This window comes from Bos indicus x Bos taurus, chromosome X, assembly GCF_003369695.1.
Source record: "Bos indicus x Bos taurus breed Angus x Brahman F1 hybrid chromosome X, Bos_hybrid_MaternalHap_v2.0, whole genome shotgun sequence".
Classification (NCBI taxonomy): domain Eukaryota; kingdom Metazoa; phylum Chordata; class Mammalia; order Artiodactyla; family Bovidae; genus Bos; species Bos indicus x Bos taurus.
In genome coordinates this window covers 16066397-16091134 of record NC_040105.1, presented here as the reverse complement: position 1 = coordinate 16091134, position 24738 = coordinate 16066397, and the positions used below count along the sequence as shown (strand labels likewise).

At 36.8% G+C, this 24738-nt stretch overlaps 1 protein-coding gene across 1 annotated transcript in view; it reads left to right on the top strand.

The window, feature by feature from the left end:
- The window catches only part of SCML2 (Scm polycomb group protein like 2), a 120564-nt gene that overhangs the window by 935 nt on the left and 94891 nt on the right, over positions 1-24738 (top strand). Inside the window, exon 2 of the mRNA XM_027534264.1 lies at positions 22894-22939. Coding sequence (XP_027390065.1) covers positions 22918-22939 — 22 coding nt within the window. The 5' untranslated portion in view covers positions 22894-22917. The remainder of the gene's footprint in view (positions 1-22893; positions 22940-24738) is intronic.

The following is a 24738-nucleotide window of genomic DNA, read 5'->3' as shown; positions in this document are numbered from 1 at the left end:
TAGCGTTCTCGCTTTTTCCACCTGGATAGTGGTTGTGCTACATTCTAGTGTGAATCGCCAGGGGGAGAGCGAGTAGGAGAGTTGAATAGATTTTGCGTCTTGAAGTTGTACGTAACTTTGAGGGCTGAGCTGTAAATTCGCGCCGCCTTCCCCTCGTCCCTCACCCCAAATGTTAGGGCAGCACAGGTAGTGACAAGTTTACGTTTAAAACTATTGATTTTTTTTTTTAAAGGTTGTAATACATTTGTCATTCATTATAAAGTGTGATTACAATTTGGAACTAGCCTCTACTTTGAAGAATTAGATTAGCATTTACAATTTACCTGTAGGTTGACTTTAGGACAGACGTCTCTAAGAGTGCGTGGGGCGGTTAGGAGGGGAAACTGAGGCAGAGAAAGTGAATACTTCCTTATGATCATATGATATACAAAGTTATTGGAGATGGTTTTCTTTCCGAGATGTTCATATGTCTGTTTTGGGGAAAGAGTATTATAAAATGTGTAACATTTATGCAGTACAACTTCCTATGACAATCAGTTGTATTTTAACTATAACTTATAGACGCATATTTATTTTTTTTTCAATAACACTGCTTGGAAATGTTCAATAAGGACAGTTTTGCCTTTCTTACCATTCTTTTTCTTACTCATTAAATGTGTTTCCAAGGATGAATGTTTTCTTTAACTATGTGGTTTTGTATATTCAATGGCAGGAATGTGAAAATAGCTTTTGGAATTGAGTCCATTTGGGATTTTGAGACTAGAGTTCATCAGTACTTACATGATGCCTTGAATTTGTTTGTCTATGTCTTTATCCATATTCTTCAAAACAGTCAGATGGGTTTTTTTCAAAAACTTAGCCGAACAGTACTTTCAGTGGCTCTGTCATTTTTGAGTAAATTTCATGTATATCACACAACCTCATGATCTTCCAAGGATGTATACCTGTTTCCCCCCAGAGAACCTGATTTGTTTTGAAATTAATACTTTGAAAAAAGATTAATGTGGGCAAACTACATTGTTAATGTGTGAGGATGCTTTAAAGTTAATGATGTCATATGTACAAAAAAACTGGAGTCAGTCTTAAAGAGGTGATTTTTCTCTTGAGGCAGCAGTTGGTCAGTCCTTTTGATTTATGGTTCAATCAACACATCTTTATTAAGTACCTGTGCTGTCTGTAGTATGGCGTTCAGTTCAACCTACTGCTGTGTGTGCTGGTTTCTAGGGTGTTTAAGGCTTCCCATTAGTAGTTTATTACTGAAAATCTCAAGATTATAGTTAAGAAAATCATTATGAATGTAGAACAAGTAGTCTTTTTCTTTCAGTGGCAAATTCAGGGAGTCAGTGTTTTGGTCATAATTCTCTAAACAAAATTTGAGTCTTAATTTGAATTATTTCTGACTTATGTGATATTAACTTTATTCCTCTTTTGTTATGATTATACACAGCTATATATATATTTTAAAATAATTTTATGTATTTATTTTTGGCTGTGTTGAGTCTTCACTGCTGTGCCAGCTTTTCTCTACTTGTGGCCAGCAGGGGCTACTCTGTAGTTGCGGTGTATGGGCTTTTCATTGTGGTGGCTTCTCTTGTTGCAGAGCATGGGCTCTAGGCATGCAGGCTTCAGTAGCTGTGGTACATGGGCTCAGTAGTTGTGGCTCCTGGGCTCTAGAGCACAGGTTCAGTACTTGTAGCCATAGGCTTAATTGTTCCACCGCCTGTAGAATCTTCCCGTACACAGGATCGAACCTGTGTCTCCTGCATTGGCATGCAGATTCTTTACCACTTAGCCACCAAGGAAGCCCAAAGCTATATATTTTTATGAGAGATTGTTTTTTTGGGTCAAACAGATGTCATACTGGTTAGGCTTGAGGGAGAAAATGAATTACTGGTATAAATTGAAATCAGTATGTGTTCTGAAGAGTGGGTATTTTTTAATGTTAAGTAACTTCTATGACTGAGTAGTTTAGGCTGTAACTAGATATTAAGTGACAATTTAGAGCCCTTTCTTTTTTTCATAACATTTCAGAAGTCTCTATGAGCTAAAAAATAACAAGGGTTATGATGGTCAGCTATAAGCCAGATGTGACTCTCATTTTCTTTAGGGTTTGTTCCTTTTTAGCTGCCTGCCTGTTCCTCCCAGATGCTTCCTATCACCCCTCTTCCTGCCCCTGTTCCCTTTGCTGTTGGTGTCTGTTTCCGCATCAGTGAAATGGTCAGGGTAATCCTGCACTGCCTCACTGAGAAATAATTGATGATAGTAAAGTGCCTTGTGAAGGCTGAGTAAATGCCAATTTTTTTGAATGAGAATGATGTAGCCCCTTGTTTCATTTAAGGAAGGCCTAAATCCCAATTTTAGCTTGAGCTCTTAGAGTGTGGGGAGAGAGGGAGGGAGGAGGAAAATTGCACTTGAAAATTTACTGCCCCCTCCCCCCGTTTTGGTTAATAGAAATGACTGTTGGAACTTTAGAAACTGGAACACTGAAGGGTGCAAAGGATCCTTTGCTATTTGAGTCATTAGTCACCTCAATTTTTGTGTGTTTTTTTTTTTTTTTGCCAGGTTACTCTGTCTGTTCCTTTTTATGTTTATGCCAAGTGTGAATGGAAATCTGAGGTCATGTTCTCTTTTAGCTCATCTCCCTGGAAGTCAAATTGTCTCTTCCTAGTAATATTCCAGGTTTTTAGGATATGTAAGATATGAATTAAGTGAACTCTGCTAGCCATCAGCTAGTAGAGCTGTGAGGTTATGGTATGAATATTGGTCTGGCATTACCAGGTATTTTGTAGTTTGGAGTGAGAAAATCAAATACCCTTAGGAATTTAAGGAACATTATTAATGTCTGAAAATTACTACATCCATCATAGAATTTGAAGTGATTATTGATTTTAGGAAGCAAAAGCCTGGACGTTTTGAAAACGGCAGATGTGGGTCAGTTTGAAAGAAAAAGTTTACCCTACCTTAGCTTGGGCTCTTAATCTTTATAATCCTTTTGTCTTGGGGAAATAAATGAGAGAAACCACTGTTGTTTATTTTAGATTAAAATAGCTTGGCATGATTTAGTGGCAAGTAAGTTTTCTAGGCTCTAACTAGTTTGGGCTTTGGTTACTCTTAAGAGTAGAAATGCCTTTACTGTAGTGATAACATTTTTTAAGATACCAGAGGTGACGGTTCTTAAAGTAGGCTAACTTCATAAAATTTAAAATAAAAATTAAGATTTGAAATATGCATGTGCTGTTTGGTTTTCATGAGAAAGGCATTTTTGCTTATTTTGTCTTTATGTTGTCTAATATAAGTAATCCTTGGTTACTTTAGAAATAATAATACTAGTTATTTTTATGCTAAGTGACTTCTACTAAACATATATCCCTAAACTTTTCTCTTGCTTTCATTTTTTAGGCATGTGGTGGAAAGGTTTTAAAGAAATGAGAATATCTTACTGTGTTAACAGTGAAAGATTTGAGGCTCCTATAAGCAGTTTATATGATGGTGCTGTTCAGTTTAATTTCATATTCATCTGACATAGACTAGTGAGTTTCTTATTTAACTAAGGAGTTAAAAAAAGAATATGCTTTGTATGAGTAAAGAGCTGGGAAACATTTGAAGGTAGAGAGTATTTGACTACCTACTACTTGTGACCTGTGTTTATGGCTGTGACTCTGCCTCTTCCTAAGTTTATAGGAGCAAATTGTTGTAAGAGCGGAAAGAGTGCCCACCTTTTATGGTAACGTGCCATTGTAAACTTCAGAAGAGACAGATATATTGCAATTCTAGGGCATATCTTGAGAACACTTTCTTTTCTCAGGAAAGGTGATGGAATTCTCTTTGCTTTTTGTGTTTAGAATACATATTTGATTTTTCTCGACCTCTGTTTCTCATAAGGGTTAACTGGTGCTGAACTCCAGACAAACAGCTCTATTTGCTTGGGTACCTTGTAGCCTTGACATAGTCTTATAAGCAGATGTATTGACAAACTTCTTTTAGTTTTAAATTAAGCAGTGAGTGAATCACATGTTTCTTCGGTTCTCTTGCCTCCCTGAATACAGTTGTAAACTTGCGCCCTTTGCTGTGAAACTGCCTTTTTTTTTTTTTCTTTTGAAAGATGTGAAGTATTATTTGGAATGTTTTCCAATATACTTTAAAGGTTTTTGAAAGGTAATGATCATTATTCTCTGTTTTTTATTAATTTGGTAGAATTTGATAAACTGTTCAAATGAACTACACTGTCTTTGATTATTAAAAGAATTAATATATAGTACTCAGTAATTTAAATACATTTATATATTGCTTGGTTTTAGATTATAGACTTGAGATTTTTTTGTGTTGAGATTTTGAGAGATTGTAGAAATATTTAAATAGGTCATTTACTGACACCTGCTTCATGTTTGAAGTATGGTCAGGGATGTTTAGTTTTCTGGTCACTTCAGATTATGGTTTATTACTTGCTTTTCTGTAGTCTGTTGTCTAGCAGGGATTGTTGCTGTCATCATTTCCATTATTTCTTGTAGGGCCAGTGTTAGAAACCATAAATCTAGACGTGATAATAGCAACAGGCTGTAACCTGACCCAATTCTTTTGTCACAATGTCCGCACTGAGAGCTGCCCGTAGTAAATTGACATGCCCGGCTATTAACTTCAGTCATCTGCAAATGTCTGTGGGCAGCAGGTCTTTGGGCAATTAGCCTGTGGCTGTGCTTTAAAACCTTAGGAATTTACAACTATAAACTGGGATTTTGGCAGCTCTTTCATTTATCTGTTTTCTGACATGACATACTTTTTAATTAAATGCATAGATTTCATATATGTATTGTTTTAAAATTGTAGGGGATTAATTATTTAACTTGGAGACTTTAATTCTTTAGATAAATTAAAAATTCTTAAAAATAGTTGTTTTCTTCTTGAGTTTGCTTTGACACAGAAAAATAACTAATTTCTAATTCGTTGGGGTCAGACTTTACTGAAGCATAATTAAAACTGCTCCTCCAGGAAACTTGTTTTGATACATCTTCACTGCTAAAAACATTGATTTTGGTTATTCACAATTCAGAGATGGGATTTTATTTTTAAAGGTAATTGCAGCCTTAGAATTGAAGTGTTTTCCTGATTAATTTGATAAATATATCAGAAAATGGGAAATTTGATTACTGAGTAAATCGAGTAGGTGCTTGTGAAATCTTAAAGTGATGTATCATGTCCAGTTCAAAACTTAAGCTGTGCAATGGATATCCTACAGTTGTCTCTCTGTATCCATGAGGTGTTGGTATCAGGACCCCCTCAGATATCAAAACCTACAGGTGCTCAAGTACCTTATAAAATGGATTAGTACAGTCAGTCCTCTGTATCCATGGGTTCTGCATCTGTGGATACCGAGGACCAACTGTATACACTTTTTGAAACTCTATCAAGGTAATCATCTTACCAGGAACAAATTTTTAGTTAAAAGAGGCAGCTTCTCTTTGTCAATGGAAAATATATAGCTATAATATATTTAAATTAAATCAATAAGTGCTTTTGCATTTTGGTGTAAATGTGCAGTACTTCTTGAAATCAAAATAATAAATTTTTCATGTCAAAATGAAAAACTTAAAGGTGTTGTTTTATGCAGTTAATTTAGACTCCCTGTTATCTTGCATATTGACTGAGCAATAAAGAACTTTTGCATTTGTGTTTCAAGTTTGAAAACAGTATCTTTACAACAAGGTAAACTTAGCAGCAGCAGCAGCAGCAGACTAAAAAGGAAAAAGCATTCTACCTGTGCTATTTCATTAAGAGTCTGTGGTGACTTATGTGTGTATATAACTTTGACCGCCTATTTCAACCTTTTCTTTAAAACCACCAGCAACCATATGTTCAAGGCTTTTAGCCTTGAAACTTCTTATACTTTTGATTATGCTCAAGGGGATATAATGAAATATTTTTGCCACTAAATTATTTTGTGTGTAGGTTCTGTGTCTTTTCTCTCTTTTTTGTGAATATTGGTTTAAAGCACGTGTTTTAGTTCAACTGTTATGTAGTTGGAATTTATAAACTGAATTCTGGTACAGCATAGTACACATAGTTCTCCTTGGAAAAATACTTATAATAACAACATTTGTATTGGGGCCTGTCTTTTTGAGACTTCAAACATTTTAGAAATCAAATTCAGAGTAAAAAAAAATGAAGGTCTATCAGATGTTGGAAAGGAGGAAGTTGTGGGAGTGGGGGACTGTCTCAGATCCCACAGAATTTTATCCTTGGCCCATTGATTTAGACTCTAAGCTATAGAGTAGACATTGCAGGAGAGAATGGAGAACAATGACAGCCAAAAGAAAATCTCACCAAAATTTTTTTTAAAAACTACAGTATTCTAGGACTATATGGTTTAGATATAAGCATAATGTAGCACAACAGATTTACTAATTTAGCAAACATTTTGGGGGCCCTACTCTGTGATAGACCTGGTGGATAGATATTACAGAATACAAAAGTGAACCAGAGTAGGTTTCTAGTAGGGTACACGCATTTAGCAGGAGCTCAGTAGGTGACAGCTCTTAGTATTTATTATTACCACTGCCAGCACCACCATCAGTAGACCCCAGGGACCATAATCTTCATTTTTTCCTGTCTTCAAGGATCCATTCTGTGCAGGGTGTCTGTCTCCTTACTTCTCCCTTGTAAAGCAGGAACAGTGTTTGGAGCTCTGTCTTTTGTTTTGGTGTCTGACACACCTAGATTTGAATCGTTTTTCTTTCACTACTTTCTAAGCTTCAAGAATCAACAGAACTTGGTAACTGATAAGATATTGGACAGAGGAATAGGATACTCAATGCTATGCTAAGTCACTTCAGTCATGTCTGACTCTGTGCGACCCCACAGACGGCAGCCCACCAGGCTCCCCCGTCCCTGGGATTCTCCAGGCAAGAACACTGGAGTAGGCTGCCATTTCCTTCTCCAGTGCATGAAAGTGAAAAGTGAGATGACTTCTAATTCAGAAAGATTGGTAGTTTGTAATGTCTAGAGTAGGCAGCAGAGGGAGAGAAACTCATTTTGGAGGGCAAAAGAGTTTGATTTTGTTTGTTGCTTTTTTTTGGCCATGCCATGCGACTTGCCGGATATTAGTTGCCCAACCAGGGCTGGAACCTGGGCCCTCTGCAGTGGAAGCTGAGAGTCCTAACCACTGGACCTCCATGTATCCCCAGAATTTGAATTTTAGAAGTATGTTGTATTTGATGTTGTGAGGCATTCAGAGTGATGTTCACTTGGCTAGAGTAGACATTTTGGAGAGAGGTTGGGACAAGAGGCTTTGATATAGGAGTTATCCACATAGAAATTTGCATGAACCATGAAATAGAATGAGATTCTAGATTCTAAAAGTTTCTAGAATGTAGAGAAAGAAACTGAGTGACTAGAGAAGATCAATGGCTAGGAGAGCGAGAGGAAGTAGACACAGAGGGATAATAGATGTAGGACAACCAGGGAATAAATAACATGTGGGGCTCAAAGAGGAGAGGTGTCTGGGTTGATGGATCTATCACAGAGGGCTCCTAAAGTGTCAAGGAGAAGTATGACTCAGTGCTGAAATAGGGTTTGATGTTTGAGAGGTAACTGGGGCCTTGGAAAGCAGTTTTAGAAGAGGGAATGTAGAGGCCAGATCACAGAAAGTGAGGGAACCCAGCAACTCTGTATTATGGGTGTTATCATTATATTTATTACCAAAACTCCGGTCATCAGGAAAGATTACTTTGGTAAAGATATAGTTGAGAATCTTTTCTACACCTATAAAAATTCAGTGTTATCTCTTTTTAAGGTCACAACTCTTTCAAAAAATCTGGATTTTAATATCTGTCAAATGGGAGGTTGAATGAACAGGTGAATAATGAATGCTTAAATTTGGACGTTATCCCCACCTTTGGGGCTTTTGTTTGGTACATATGGTAGCAAACTTTGCTGTTAGTGAGGGAACACATTTAGTTTTTCAGCTTTGCACCTGTATTTTGTTTATGTTCTCTCAGGTTGAGATTCTGTAATTCCATCCATTTTAGAACATCTGACTAATAGCCTAAATTTAAAAGGGCCCTGGGAAATTTCCTGCTAGTCAGACTTGTTTAGTTCCTGTCCTTGTCAAAATGTTATCCTTTATTGACTGTTCAGATAGTGGTCTCTAATTAGAGACTCAAGGTGTATTACCTTTTTTTCAAAACAAAACACAAGGGAAAGGCTAAAAGAAAAAAAACACCCAAACAAATAATGGAAGAGCCCTTAGAATTATGGACCCATTAACTTGCTAAATAGTTCTTTAAAATGGTCTTTTTAAAAAAAATGTAAAAAAAATAAAAATTAAAATTAAAAAATTGTAGAATTTTCTCCAGAATCAGATAAGAGCAATAGGAGTTTTAGGTTGAATAATTCCACTTTAATCATTGTTTTGCATTGTTTAATCATACTAAGAAAATGATTTAAAACAGTGTAAGACTTTCAAAGCATTTTTGATTTATTATCAGCTCTTAAGTCTGTTATAAGATATAATTTGCAAAACGAATGATTTTGTAAAAGACCCCTGCCCCCTACTATCTATCCTTGTTCAAAGCCTGCTAGATACAAGTGCTAGATTTAATGTAATTGTGGTCTTTGGTAAAGGAAATGCCATTGTCAGATACTATAACCTAGTACTTTTTTGGCTTATATTTGAATTTTTTTTTTTTTTTTTTAATGGCGTGACGTTGCTCCTTATGTGCATTTAGTGAAACAACTTCTGTTAGTTCTGGCAAAAGTAAAACAAAACTTCTAATTTTTTTCTCATTAAAATTTTCTCTCCCATGTAACATGGAGAACTACTTTGGGGGTCTTATTTGAGTTTTTTTTTTTTTTTTTTAAAGTGCTGAGGCAGTTCAAAGTATATTGAGAGCAAAGTTAAGCTTTTCTGCAGTTTCTTCTGCAGACTGCCACTGTGGAAATGAGGTATGTCTTTATTTTTGAAAGAAGATCAGGGTCCTAATATTTTCCAGAAAGATAACAGCTGTGCTGTATTGCACATCTGGTATGTAAGTCATATGTTCTAACTCCACAGTATCTTTGAGGTGTTCTGAAGATTCAACTATGAATTGATGCTATCCAGAGTTTACTAAAAGAACGTGGTATAGTCCTCTAACTTCTATAATGTCTGTCCTATTGTATCTGAAAGACATAAGTGAATTACATTATAATGCTGGGGGCATTTTAAGAGGGACAATACAACTTCTGTTTTTCTTAAATTAGTTAGTCAAATATACTTTCTATTAAATTAACCAATATTCCTTTACATCAAAATCTATACAGATTTCTCCTAGTATTCAGTGCTAGGCAAGTGCTTGTCTTTCCCATTCAATTTGTGTATATGTTTATCTTGAAGTGGGACTTTTGTAGACCAGAGAGAAATTAATCATTATATGTGATTTCCTACCCCTCCTTTTACCTATCTGTGTTCTAATTTTTAAGAGAGTTGATGAATGTGTGAAAAAAAAGGAAAACAAATCCCCAAACTATTCTAGCTTCTAGTAGTTCATAAAGACCATTTTAGTTCACAAAAAACCTAAGGCTGTTTTTAATACTCACCAACCCTAAAGGAAATAATACATTCATGAATAATTATACTTCAGAGTCATCCAATATGGAGTGACATCAAGATTTTTTGACTCCAGCTAGAATGTATAGGCTTTCTGATAGTGCTAGTTGGGAGATGGTGGCTGCTTTCTTTGGTAATTATATGTCTGGGCATTACGTATATGTATATTTATTAGTTTAATTTAAAAGTGTCTTAAACTTAACATTTTAGTTTGTACTTTGAAAGTGAATAAGTAATTCTCAGGAATCAAAGTAGGAATATAGGTTCATTTTACAGCATAATTGCTGTTGTGTTAATGCTAAAACTCATTCATCTTGGGGAGTTTTAATTAGGACAGATGGGATGGGATAGAAAACAGTCTTTGAGTTTCTAGTTGTTCAGGATACTATGCTAGATGCTCTACCTGCACTATCTCATTTAATTTCATAACTGCATTTAATTTCATGGCTACAGTACAAAATGTAGATGGTGATAGTCTTAATTTACACATGGGAAAACCAAGACTCAGGGAGATGAAGTAATTTGTAATGGCTTTGAGCACTAGAAATAATATTTCTGTGTAATTGTTATGGCTACCAGTAACCATCACAGTAACGACATAATTTATTAAAACTTGTGTGATAAGCCAGGCATTTAGGGATTATTAAAAAAGAAAAAATAGCTGACAGGGTACATTCTCCCGCAAATGAAAATAACTTTCTCTGGTTATTTAATATATACTATGGTAAAGAATTCAAATCATACGTAAAAATATAAGGAATAAAATAAAGTTCACCTAAAATCTCACCACCCTGTGATGCACAAAAGGAGGATCACCAAAATATTTTTGCATTACTTTATGCAAACTTATGCAAAATTTTATATAAATAGAATTATATCACACAAAATAGATTTATAATGCCTCCACACATACCATTATCTTATCTTTACCTTCCCAAGGAAGCCTTAATAACAGCCTAGTACATGTCCTATGTTTCTCTCCATGCTTAAATAACTTCAATCTGTTATTCATGTAATCCTGTAGAGACCTATGTATACACTTAGAGTGAGATTTTAGTTACTATCAGAACGTTTGAGTACTTCTTTTTAGGTGCAAGTCTTTGTGCTAGTTGTGGGAGAACTATAAGGAAGAGTAAGTGATTCTCAATCACTTTGTAGTGTGTGAGGAGAGGTGAGCAGGTAAACATACAAGACTTGCTTTGATACCTGCTAAACGCTGGTTGGAAACACAGCCTGGGAGCCCTGCAGGGGAGCTCCCAGAGGGCAGAGGCCTTGCCTTGTTGATTCTGATGGGCATAAACCCTTGCTTGACCCATGGGATTATGGGTACATGTCTGTGAATAAAAGTATGTGTTTAAAACAAAAAAGATTATTCTGTTTACAGGTCTAAATGGATTGACTTTTGTAGTTTGAGAGTCCAGTAGAGAAATAGTTGGTATATTTGTTTCTTTGCAATGGAGTTATCCATTTTCCCATCAGAGAGTTTAATTCGTTTTATTTTAAAGTTTGGGAATATTTGTAACAAGGAGGACACTGTAATATTTTGCTGTACAGTTTAGTATGTATAGTGCAAGGCCCTTTGAAGTTTAAGATAGTTTAAGTAGTTAGTGATACTTTCTAACACAGAAATCCTTATTTGCTCAAAAGTAAGCTTAAGGATTCACTTTGATTGTACATTTGATGCATAAATTGAATGTGAATTTATACATTTGCATATGCCAAGTATTGAACTTGGGGAGAGTAAGAAATAAAATAAGTCTCCAATGAGATGATTGACTTTCAAAATGTTTGAAAAGAAATAATGTTTTATTAAAGGTTGGTGAATATTCACTCAGGTGTTCAGTTTGCCTAGCACTGTTCTAGATGCTGTGATATATTTATATATATAAAGGAAATAAAATGGGGCAGGATCATAGTCTCTTAAGGGGAAAACTATTTCATTTAACATTGAAATGAACATGGAAGCTATGTGGCTCGAGGGAAAGCAGTAAAGGCTGTTTATAGTGAAGAAGAGTGTTTAGGGCAAATGATTTTGATTTTATCGTGACCCTGAAAGAATCCTTAAATTACTGCGATGAACACAAGCTCACTTTTGATGTCTTCTTAACAACTCAGTGAACTTTAACACCATAATGACTGAAAAGGAAGGTGTATTGAGTCACTGACTCATTTCCTAAAGAGTTTGGGTTCTTTTTGTATGTTGAAGTCTTTATTTGACATGACTTTGGACTTCACAGGAGGATAGGTCTGCTCACTGGTGTTGAATGACTATGATAATTGAAAAGGAAATGTTTCTAAACTCTAATAAAAGAGTTGGTTTTATTTAATATGGCTAATCTCAAACTAAAGGGGTCTGGAATTCTTCCTGTTTTTATCTAGGGATAAGTAGAATATTTTATTCTTTGGTGTGTGGTTCTACTTCTAAAGTAAGTGCTTTGGATTCCAAAACATTAGTTTTAAAGTTAAGAATATTTACTTTGTGTTTAGCTCTAAGAAGGTTCTATTTTAATAGAAATACTTGTTTTTCTATTACCATCAGCAATGAATGAGTTCCAGTTCTTCATCTTTACCAACATTTGGTAGTGTCAGTCTTTTTAATTTTAACCATTTATGTGGTGATATATCATGGTGGCTTTAACTTGTGCTCCCATGAATACTGATGATTTTAAACATTTTTTTCACATGCTAGTTGGCCATTTGTGTATCTTTAGTGAAGTGATTGTCCAAATCTTTTGCCAATTATGCTTTTATTGGGCTCTGTTTGCCTTTTTAAAATTGAGTTGTCAGTTTTTTGTATATTCTGGATACAGATCTTTTATCAGATCTGTGTTTTGCAAACATTTTTTTCCGTTCTGTAGGTTATCTTTTTGTTTTCTTAGTAGTATCATTTGAAGAGCAGTTGTTAGTTTTGATGAAGCCCAATTTATCAATTATTTGTTTTATACATTGTGCTTTTTGTGTCATATCTAAGAAATCATTGTCTAATTAAAAATTACAGTATTTTTGTGTTTTCCTCTAGAAATTTTATACTTTCAGGCTTTATGTTTAGATTTATGAACTGTCTCAAGGTAATTTTTGTTTATTGTGAGTGAAGCGTTGTTTTCTTTTTTGTTGTTTTTAATTGAAGTATAGTTGATTTACAATGTTGTGCCAATCTTTACTGTACAGCAAAGTGACTCACTTATACATTCTTTTTTGTGTGCTTTTCCATTATGGTTTATCATAGGTTGTTGAATATAGTTCCCTGTGGTATACAGTAGGACCTTTTTGTTTATCTATCCTATATATAGTGGTTTACATCTGCTAATCCTACTTTTCCAGTTCTTCCTTCTTCTGCACCCCCACTCCCTTGGCAACCACAAGTCTGTTCTCTATGCCTGTGAGTCTGTTTCTGTTTTGTAGATATATTCATTTGTGCCATATTTTAACTTATTTTTTTTAATGTTTTTAAAATTTATTATTTTTTGCAATCTTTATGTTTAATTGTAAGATAATTGGTTTACAATATTTCTGTTGGCTTCTGCCATATATCAGCATGAATCAGCCACAGGTATACATATGTCCCCTCCCTGTTGAACCTATCTCCCACCCCATCCACCTCTCTAAGTTGTCACAGAGCACTGAGTTTGAGCTCCCTCTGTCATATAGCAATTTCCCACTGGTTATCTGTTTTACATACGACAATGTACATGTTTCAGTGCTGTTTTCTCCATTTGTCCTACTCTCCTTCCCCCACAGTGTCTACAAATCTGTTCTCCATGTCTGCATATCCATTACTGCCCTGCAGATAAGTTCATCAGTACCATCTTTCTCGACTCCATATATATGCATTAACATATGATATTTGTTTTTCTCTGACTTACTTCACTTTGCATAACAGACTCTAGGTTCATCCACCTCATTAGAACTAACTCAAATGTGTTCCTTTTAATGGCTGAGTAATATTCCATTGTATATATGTACAACTTCTTTATCCATTCATCTATTGATGAACATCTAGGTTGCTTCCATGTCCTAGCTGTTGTAAATAGTACTGCAGTGAGCATTGGGATACATGTGTCTTTTTCACTTATGATTTCCTCAAGGAATATGCCCAGTAGTAGAATTGTTGGATCATATGGTGGTTTTATTCCTAATTTTTAAAGGCATCTCCATACTGTTCTCCATAGTGGCTGTATCAGTTTACATTCCCTCTAACAGTGCAAGAGCATTCCCTTTTCTCCACACCCTCTCCAGAATTTATTGTTTGTAGATTTTTTGATGATGGCCATTCTAACCAGTGTGAGGTGATACCTCATTTTAGTTTTGATTTGCATTTCTCTAATAATGAGCCATGTTGAGCATATTTTCGTGTATTTTTTAGTCATCTGTATGTCTTCTTTGGAGAAATGTCTGTTTAGGTCTTCTGACCACTTTTTGATTGGGTTGTTTGTTTTTCTGGTATTGAGCTGATGATTCTTTTTTTTTAATTTATTTTTTAATTGGAGGAAACTTTCTTTACAATCTTGTGTTGGTTTCTGCCATACAACAGCACAAATAAGCCCTGATTATACATGAATCACTTTCCTCTTGAGCCTCCCTCTTCTTCCTTCCCCCTTTGCCATATTTTAGATTCCACATACAAGTGATAGCATATGGTATTTGTTCTTCTCTTTCTTACTTCGATTATTATGATCATCTCTACTTGCATCCATGTCACTGCAAGTAGGCATTATTTTGTTCTTACCAATTGGTAATTTTATTTTTAGTTATCTGAGAAATCTCCATATTGTTCTCCATAGTGGCTGCACCAATTTAACATTCCCACCAACAGTGTAGTGGAGGATCCCTTTTCTCCACACCCTCTCTAGCATTTGTTATTTGTAGACTTTTTAATGATGGTCATTCTGACCAGCGTGGTTTTGATTTGCATTGTACTTTTCATTTGCATTTCTCTGATAATTAGTATTGTTGAGCATCTTTTCATGTGCCTACTGGCCATCTATATGTCTTCTTTGGAGAAATGTCTATTAAGATCTTCTGCCTATATTTTGATTGTTTTTTTTTTTCTGTTGTTGTTCAGTTGTATGAGCTGTTTGTGTATCAGTTCAGTTCAGTTGCTCAGTCATGTCCAACTCTCTGTGACCCCATGGACTGCAGCATGCCAGGCTTCCCTGTCCATCACCAATGCTCGGAGTTTACTCAAACTCATGTCCATTTAGTCAGTGGTGCCATCCAACCATCTCCTCCTCTCTCATCCCCTTCTCCTCCTGCCTTCAATCTTTCCCAGCATCAGCGTGTTTTCAAATGAGTCAGTTCTTCGCATCAGGTGGCTGAAGTACTGGAGTTTCAGCTTCGGCATCAGTCCTTCCAATGAATATTCAGGACTGATTTCCTTTAGGATGGGCTGGTTGAATCTTCTTGCAGTCCAAGGGACTCTCAAGAGTATTCTCCAACACCACATTTCAAAAGCATCAATTCTTTGATGCTCAGCTTTCTTTCTAGTCAAACTCTCACATCCATACATAACTACTGGAAGAACCATAGCTTTGACTAGATAGACCTTTGTTGGCAAAGTAATGTCTCTGCTTTTTAATATACTGTCTAGGTTGGTCATAACTTTTCTTCCAAGGAGCAAACGTCTTTTCATTTCATGGGTGCAATCACCATCTGCAGTGATTTTGGAGCCAAAAAAAATAAACTCTGTCACTGTTTCCATTGTTTCCCCATCTATCTGCCATGAAATGATGGGACCAGATGCCATGATCTTCGTTTTCTGAATGTTGAGTTTTAAGCCAACTTTTTCACTCTCCTCTTTCACTTTCATCAAGAGGCTCTTTAGTTCTTCTTCACTTTGTGCCACAAGGGTCATGTCATCTGCATCAGATCAGAGATCAGATCAGTCGCTCAGGCGTGTCCAACTCTTTGCGACCCCATGAATTGCAGCACGCCAGGTCTCCCTGTCCATCACCAACTCCCGGAGTTCACTCAGACATATCTGAGGTTATTGCTATTTCTCCTGGCAGTCTTCTTTCCAGGTTGTGCTTCATCCAGCCTGGCATTTCTCACGATGTACTCTGCATATAAGTTAACTAAGCAGGGTGACAATATACAGCCATGACGTACTCCTTTTCCTATTTGGAACCAGTCTGTTGTTCCATATCCAGTTCTAACTATTGCTTCTTGACCTGCATACTGATTTCTCAGGAGGCAGGCCAGGGGTCTGGTATTTCCACCTCTTTAAGAATTTTCCACAGCCTTTGACTGTGTGTTTGTGTATACTTTGAAGATTAAGCCCTTGCCTGTTGCATCAATTTTTTTTTTTTTTTTTGGTATGTAGACTAGTTCCAGTGCCACTTGTTGGAAAAAAAAAAAAACAAAAACCCAAAATCATCCTTTCTCCACTGAATTACCTTGACACTGTGTTGAAAATCTGTTGACGATATGTATGTGAACCTTTCAGGACTTTTCTTTCCATTGATCTATGTATCTGCCCTTTTTCTTTCCACTGATCTATATATCTGCCCTTATGCCAATACTGTGCCATCTTGATTACACAGTGTGCTAATAAGTGGTTTCAGTCGTGTCTGACTTTTTGCTACTGTATAGACTGTAGCCTGCTGGGCTCCTCTGTCTGTGGGCTTCTCCAGGCAAGAATACTGGAGTGGGTTTCCATTTCCTTCTCCAGGGGATCTTCCTAACCCAGGGATCGAACCCTTGTCTCTTATGTCTCCTGTATTGGCAGGTGGGTACATTACTAGTAGTGCCTGATTGGGAATGGGAGTTAGTAATGGGAAGTAGTAATGGGAAGCCTGATTATACTGTACCTATTGGTAAACAACAGAGAAGGCAATGGCACCCCACTCCAGTACTCTTGCCTGGAAAATCCCATGGATGGAGAAGCCTGGTAGGCTGCAGTCCATGGGGTCGCTAAGAGTCGGACATGACTGAGCGACTTCACTTTCACTTTTCACTTTCATGCATTGGAGAAGGAAATGGCAATCCACTCCAGTGTTCTTGCCTGGAGAATCCCAGGGACAGGGAAGCCTGGTGGGCTGCTGTCTATGGGGTCCAACAGAGTCGGACACGACTGAAGCGACTTAGCAGCAGCAGCAGCATGGATAAACAAAATTTAATCGTGATTAAATCCAGTTTATTTTAGGATTAGTGCATTTTAAAGCCTATTGAAGAAATCTTCCAGCTTGTGAACATGGTTCAGTTCAGTCGCTCAGTTGTGTCTGACTCTTTGCGACTCCATGGACTGCAGCACGCCAGGCCTCCCTGTCCATCACCAACTCCCAGAGTTTACCCAAACTCATGTCCATTGAGTCGGTGATGCCATCCAACCATCTCATCCTCTGTTGTCCCCTTCTCCTCCTGCCCTCAATCTTTCCTAGCATCAGGGTCTTTTCAAATGAGTCATCTCTTTGCATGAGGTGGCCAAAGTATTAGAGTTTCAGCTTCAACATCAGTCCTTCCAATGAACACTCAGGACTGATTTCCTTTAGGATGGATTGGTTGGATCTCCTTGCAGTCCAAGGGACTCTCAAGAGTCTTCTCCAACACCACAGTTCAAAAGCATCAATTCTTCAGCACTCAGCTTTCTTTATAGTCCAACTCTCATATCTATACATGATCACTGGAAAAACCATAGCTTTGACTAGATGGACCTTTGCTGGCAAAGTAATGTCTCTGCTTTTTAATATGCTATCTAGGTTGGTCATAACTTTCCTTCCAAGGAGTAAGCATCATCTGATTTCATGGCTGCAGTCACCATCTGCAGTGATTTTGGAGTCCAGAAAAATAAAGTCTGCCACTGTATCCCAATCTATCTGCCATGAAGTGATGGGACCGGATGCCATGATCTTCATTTTCTAAATGTTGAGCTTTAAGCCAACTTTTTCGCTCTCCTCTTTCACTTTCATCAAGAGGCTCTTTAGTTCTTCTTCACTTTCTGCCATAAGGGTGGTGTCATCTGCATATTTGAGGTTATTGCTAGTTCTCCCGACAATCTTGATTCCAGCTTGTGCTTCATCCAGCCCAGAGTGTCTCATGATGTACCCTGCATATAAGTTAACTAAGCAGGGTGACAATATACAGCCTTCATGAACTCCTTTTTCTATTTGGAACCAGTCTGTTGTTCCATGTCCAGTTCTAACTGTTGCTTCTTGACCTGCATACAGATTTCTCAAGAGACAGGTCAGGTGGCCTGGTATTCCCATCTCTTTCAGAATTTTCCACAGTTTATTGTGATCCACACATTCAAAGGCTTTGGCATAGTCAGCAAAGCAGAAATAGATGTTTTTCTGGAACTCTCTTGCCTTTTCGATGATCCAGCGGTTGTTGGCAATTTGATCTCTGGTTACTCTGACATGGTACATGTCTTCAGGAAAAGTATATATAAAAGAATGTATATGTGTGTATCACTGAGTCACTTTGCTGTACTGCAGAAATTATCAAATACTGTAAATCAACTATACCTCAGTTAAGATAAATGAGGGGGGGAAGAAGATAAAATATTTGTTTTTAATTATTTCTAAACACATATTTTTACCTTCTAAGATTTACAAAATCACTCAACTAATGGGAACAGTTGATACCAGTTTGGATTAAGAACTCACTTATGGAGATTTTAGAGAAGAACATAGGAACCTGGGTTTATCTTCTGTGTGTGATTCATCCCTCAGTTTTTTGAACTAAATCCTTTGTGTAGTAATGGGATTTACTTTAATGTAATTCACAAGTTTTTCCTTTCTGACTAGAGTTGGTTAACTTCCTTTGGTCCCTACCTGGATTGTGGTCATCTCCTTTTACTTTCTGCTTTGATTCAGCACACTTTATATTTTTCGCTGTTAGGCTGTAGTCCTTAACTGACAGTATCCTCCACAGTGGTATCAAATATCAAGTCCATTTAATTATTTCAGTCTGACTTTCAGAGGAGCGATCTGGGAGGGAAAGGTAATACTTTGCAAGTTGTCTGTGTATGCTTGGCTCCTGAGAGACTGTAGAGGGAGATGAGAGCCCAGAAGGAACCGGAGCAGCTCCAGCATTTCATAATCAAGTAGACCAGGCAGGATCTTCTTTAGTGTTCACTCATTTTGTGCCTTCAATCTGAAATTCCTCTCTGTCTTCTCTGCTCATTTTAATGTTCACCTTTGAAGAACCAGTTTACACACCTCTGAGAAGCCTTCTTTTATTGATATATTCCAAGTGAATAGTACCTCCTACCTTCCTGAAGAGCCTGTATATTGTCTTGCTTTTTTAAAATAACTATTTGTTAATATGTCTTTCCCACTAGATTTATAGCTCTTTTGTAGTAGATTGTGTATCTTCTATCCAAACAGCATCAAACATATAACAAGAATTCTGTAAATATGGTTATATAAATAACCAGATCACACCTGCAAACAGATGGTGGTAATGTAGAAAGGAACAAGAAAGGCTTCAAGAAGGAGCTTGCATTTATATTGGGCATTAAAGGATGGATAGGATTTCCAGAAGCAGAAGAGGAGGAAAGGGTGTCCCATGTAGATAGAATAACATGATGAGTTTTGGGCTAGGCCACAGGTGGTATATAGGTGGTAGATGTCAGGTGGCTTTGAAATTATGAGTGGCTTTAAATATGTCCCAACGAAGATTTGTTCAATTCAGTAGTCAATGAGATTACTAAAGTAGGAGGGTAATTTGGGCAGAAAACAGTTCAGACAATGTATGACATTGTGTATTGGGTAGTTTGGGGTAGGGGTAGACCTTTGTGATAAGACCAGTTAGGGTGCTATGGTATTAGACCAGGCAGGAGCTAATGAGGGTGTAAACCAGTTAATGGCTTCCCTCTTCCCTGGTGGCTCAGCAGTAAAGAATCCACCTGCAATGCAGGAGACTCCGGTTCGATACCTGGGTTGAGAAGATGCCCTGGAGAAAGAAATGACAACCCATTCCAGTATTCTTGCCTGAGAAATCCCATGCCTGGTGGGCTACAGTTCGTGGGGTCACTAAAGAGTCAGACAGGATTTAGTGACTAAATAACAACAAAACCGGTTAATAGCAGGGGAAAGGGAAATGAGAGAGCACATGTTGGCCACTGATTGAGTATGTGAGTGAAATAAGAGAACTTCATTTAGTCATAGCTGGGGTTTTAAGGCCAAGCACCTGGAAAAGTGGAACTAGTAAGAGAAACAAAAATGTTAGAAGAAGCAAGTTTTGGGGAGGTGATGCTTGAGTATAAATCTGTTGAGTTAGAGGTGCAGGTGATGTTCTGGGTGGCTTAGAGAACATATTCCCCATAGGCTTCCTTTAAGTAACAAATTACCTTCTGTTACATACATCATCATGTTCTGACTATAGGCACACAGAGTAGTGAGAGGTAGCTATCCCTTTGTCAATGTTTCATGTACTTTTTCTTTTATAACACTCAATGTGTTTTGTTCATGTGCCTATTTTTGACTAGAGAGTCAAGGACAGTATATTATTTTTTTTGTAGAGTGCCTGGCATATCAAGGACATGCAGAAAAAGTTTGAATTAATGAAAGATTTAGTGGCTCAAAATACAGAGGCCTTTTAACAAGTAATTATCTTGTTAGAAGATTGACACTTCAGTGTCTCTTTTGCTGTCTCGTATACAGGGTTATTGTTACCATCATTCTAAATTCCATATATATGTGTTTGTATACTGTATTGGTGTTTTTCTTTCTGGCTTACTTCACTCTGTATAATAGGCTCCAGTTTCATCCACCTCATTAGAACTGATTCAAATGTATTCTTTTTAATGGCTGAATAATACTCCATTGTGTATATGTACCACAGCTTTCTTATCCATTCATCTGCTGATGGACATCTAGAGAGGGAGAGGGTGGGATGATTTGGGAGAATGGCATTGAAACATGTATAATATCATATATGAAACGAGTCGCCAGTCCAGGTTCGATGCACGATACTGGATGCTTGGGGCTGGTGCACTGGGATGACCCAGGGGGATGGTATGGGGAGGGAGGAAGGAGGAGGGTTCAGGATGGGGAACACGTGTATACCTGTGGCGGATTCATGTTGATATATGGCAAAACCAATACAATATTGTAAAGTTAAATAATAAAATAAAATAAAAAAAAATAGAAGATTGGCACTTCTTACAGGTTTCATCAACACAGTTATAATTCTTCCACCTCTTGGTAACATGGGCGTAAGTCAGCTTTTGGGATAGTTGTTAGTTTGAATCTCAACTCTACTAGCTTACCATCTGCTCTTTTTTATTCATTTAACCATAAAATTTAATCTTTTTAAAGTGTACCATTCAGTGGTTTTTAGTGTATTCATAAGGTTCTATAACCGTCACCACTGTGTAATTCCGTAACATTTTCCTCACCTTAAAAAAGAAACCCCTTACCCATATTTACATCCATACCCATTAACAGTCACTCCTGAGCCCCTCTTCCCCCAGCCCCTGGCAACTACTAATCTACTGAACTTATTTTTATTCAAGGGAAAGAGATTAAAATGATCTAACTCTATAGCTGATTTCTTTTTTTTTTAACCTTTATTTTTTTCTTCCAATTTTACTGATAAAATTGGCATGATTTGACTTACATACACCATGAAATGATTATCATAATAAGTTTAGTGAACATCCATCATCTCATAAAGATACACAATTAAAGAAATAGAAAACAAGTTTTTCCTTATGATGACAACTCCTAGGATTTAATCTCTTTCATATGTAATATACAGCAGTGTCAATCATATTTATCATGTGGTACATTGCATCCCTAGCATTTATTTATTTTATAACTAGCATTATTTATCTTATTTGTGCATTTTGACTGCCTTCAGCCAATTTCTCCTTCTCTTCCCCCAACCCCTCTACTAGTAGTGACAAATCTGATCTTTTTTTCTGAGTTTGTTTCTTTGTTTTTAAAGTATTGACCTACAACACTATGTTAGTTTTTGTTACACAGCATAGTGATTCCAGATATCTGTACATTTCAAAATGATCACCAGGATAAGTCTATTTATAATCATGATCTGTTATCATGCAAAGATGAAAGTGAAAGTGAAGTCGCTCAGTCATGTCCGACTCTTTGCGACTCCATGGACTGTATAGTCTGCTAGGCTCCTCCAGCCATGGGATTCTCCAGGCAAGAATATTGAAGTGGGTTGCCGTTTCCTTCACCAGGGGATCTTCCCAACACAGGGATCGAACCTGGGTCTCCCACACTGCAGGCAGACTCTTTACTGTCTCAGCCATCAGGGGCCTGCTCACTCCATACAAAGATACTGCATAATTATTGACTGTATTCCCCACACTGTACATTTCATATCTGTGACTCATTTATTCTGCAAATGGAAATTTGTCCCTCTTAATCTCCCTCAGCTTTCTTTCTCCCAACCCTTTCCCTTCTGGCAACAACGTGTTTTCTGTATTTATGACTGTTTTGTTTTGTTACGTTTTTTTAGATTCCATATATAAGTGAAATCATACAATATTTGTCTTTGTCTGCCATACTTCATTTAGCATAATACCCTCCTGGTCCATGCATGTTGTTGCAAATGGCAAGATTTTATTCTTTTTTTTTTTTTTATGGCTGAGTAATGCTCCATTGTGTATGTATACCCCACATCGTCTTCATCCATTTATCTGCTGATGGATGCTTGGGTTGCTTCCATATCTTGGCTATTGTAAATAATGTTACAATATTTATAATACAAGTGAGCATGGGGTTGCAAATATATTTTTGAATAGTGTTTTTGTTTTCTTTAGATAAATACCCAGGAATGCAGTTGCTGGATCGTGTGGTAGTTCTATTTTTAATTTTCTGAGGAATTTCCATACTGTTTTCCATAGTATCTGCACCAATTTGTATTCCCACCAACAGTGCATAAGGATTCCCTTTTCTCCACATCCTTACCAAGACTTGTTATTTGTTGTCTTTTTGATAATAGCCGTTCTGTGAGATGATATCTCATTAAAGTTTTGATTTGCATTTCCCTGATAACTAGTGATGTTGAACATCTTTTTATGTGCTTATTGGCCGTTTGTGTATCTTCTTTGGAAAAATAATCTTTTCAGATCCTCTGCCCATTTTTTAATTGGTTTGTTTGTTTTTTGATATTAAGTTGTATGAGTTCCTTGTATATTTTGGATATCCACCCCTTATTGGGTATATTATTTGCAGTTTTTTTTTAACCATTCAGTAGGTCACCTTTTCAGTTTGTTTAGTGTCTTTCACTGTGCAGAAGCTTTTTAATTTGATGTAGTCCCATTATAGCTGATTTCTAATAATACCACCCTGCAGAAATGTATTATGTTAAAAGGAGGCAGTAATTGATTTTTCTCCTTGTAGGAAAGCACACCAGAGAGAGATACCATGGGGCAGACAGTGGAAGAAGGTAAGATTTACTTGTCTAAAGATGATACTTTTAGTCAATCATTTGAAATTAGTATCTTTTGGTAGACTGAATGTTTTAAAAAAAAAGCTTTTTTGAAAAATGAAATTAATGGCAGATGTTAGTTTAGGTGCTAAGAATTGGAGTTTTAGAACTGAATAGCTCTTAAAGGTAATCTTGTTTTCCCTTCTTAGTTTTATAAGTGAGAAAGCTGACACTCAGGGAGGTTAAGTGTACAGGTCATATAACAATCTGTGACAGCCAAGATCACAGTCCAGATTTTCTTACTTAAATAGGATGATAAAAAAATGCTTCATCCTGTCCTGCTCTAGTGAGAAGTCAGCTCACTGTCCCATGAGTGTGTCACAGTCATTTTCACTCTCTGTTTTGAGTTGTATTTTCTTTCCCATAATATATTCTTCATATTTTTGTTGTCATGAATCCTGTTCCTTCTTCAAGACCCAGTTTAAGTTCTCTTTCTCTCATGACTTTTACTCTGGCTGCATGCTGAATGTTGTGCTCTGCTATTTCTGTTTTTGTCAAGTGTATTGGTTTAGTATAGTCTCTGTACCTAGATTTTTAGCTTTCCTTGAGCAGGAACCAGGCCTTTATAATTTCACTTTCTTCTCTGTTAGAAAATACTACTGTAGAACTATTTAGTAAATATAAATATGTACTTACTTTATATTAGTCAAATTATCTAAATAGAAAGTAGCCCATACATCCCTCTTGAGTGTTCACATATCTTGAAGAGTCAATCATAACCAGAAAGTAGATCTGATACCTTTAATGGTACGCCTGGCATCCTTCCTATATTCTTCTTTAAGAAGCATGTCACTTGACAGTTCAAGCATCAGTAAGGGTAAAACAGCACTAGATGGAAACACACCATGTTATTAAGTCCATTGGTTCATAACGATACTAAAAATCAAAACAATACATATTGGTCATCTGTGGAGAATGGTGGGGATACAATTCATTATTTTGAAAACTAGAGAATAAAGGAGGAAGAATAAAGCATTGATTGTGACTTCTTTTTGTGGTCTCTACCTCAGTGCAACTGAATGGTTGAAGAGGGGAGTTTTCTCTCTATAGAAGTTTTCTGGCTAATAAAGACAGGATGATAAAATTAGAATACCTCCCTTATGCGACCACTGATGAGCTAATGGATCTAGGCAATAGTCATATGTGGCTGCTCATATCCCAAAAAGAGAACTAGGTATATTAGGAACCTCTTGTGAGAAGTACACACCACCACCTATGAAGTCATTTTCTCTCTTCCTTGTAAAAAAGCTAAACCTGAATCTGGTTAAGCCCGTCTGGCTTGAAATAGCTGTATCAATTTAGAGAAACTATAAGGACCAGAAGAACCCAGTATCATGAGGAAGTAGCAGACTGGAAAAGTCTGAACTGATATCACCAGCAAAAATATTGCTAGAGGAAGGGAAAATAAACAGAGGGGGAGGAGCCTACAGATCAAAAGAAATTTAAGAAATGTACCTACCACTGTCTGTATGGACTTTATTTGGGTCCTGATTGAAACAGATACGTTTAAAATATTTAAGACAATGGGGAAGTTAAGAGACTGACTGCTTATTTGATAACATTGAAGATTGTGGTTAGTTTTTCAGCATAATAATCACAATGAGTCATTTAAGAAATACATACTATAATAAATGTGGATGAAATATATCTTAGATTTGGTGAAGTTCCAAGGTCCAGTGCTGTTTGAGCTCCTCAGCCTAGCACAGAGAAAAACTTTTCCTAATCTGTTGGAGGACAGAGAACCCTGGTGTGCTGCA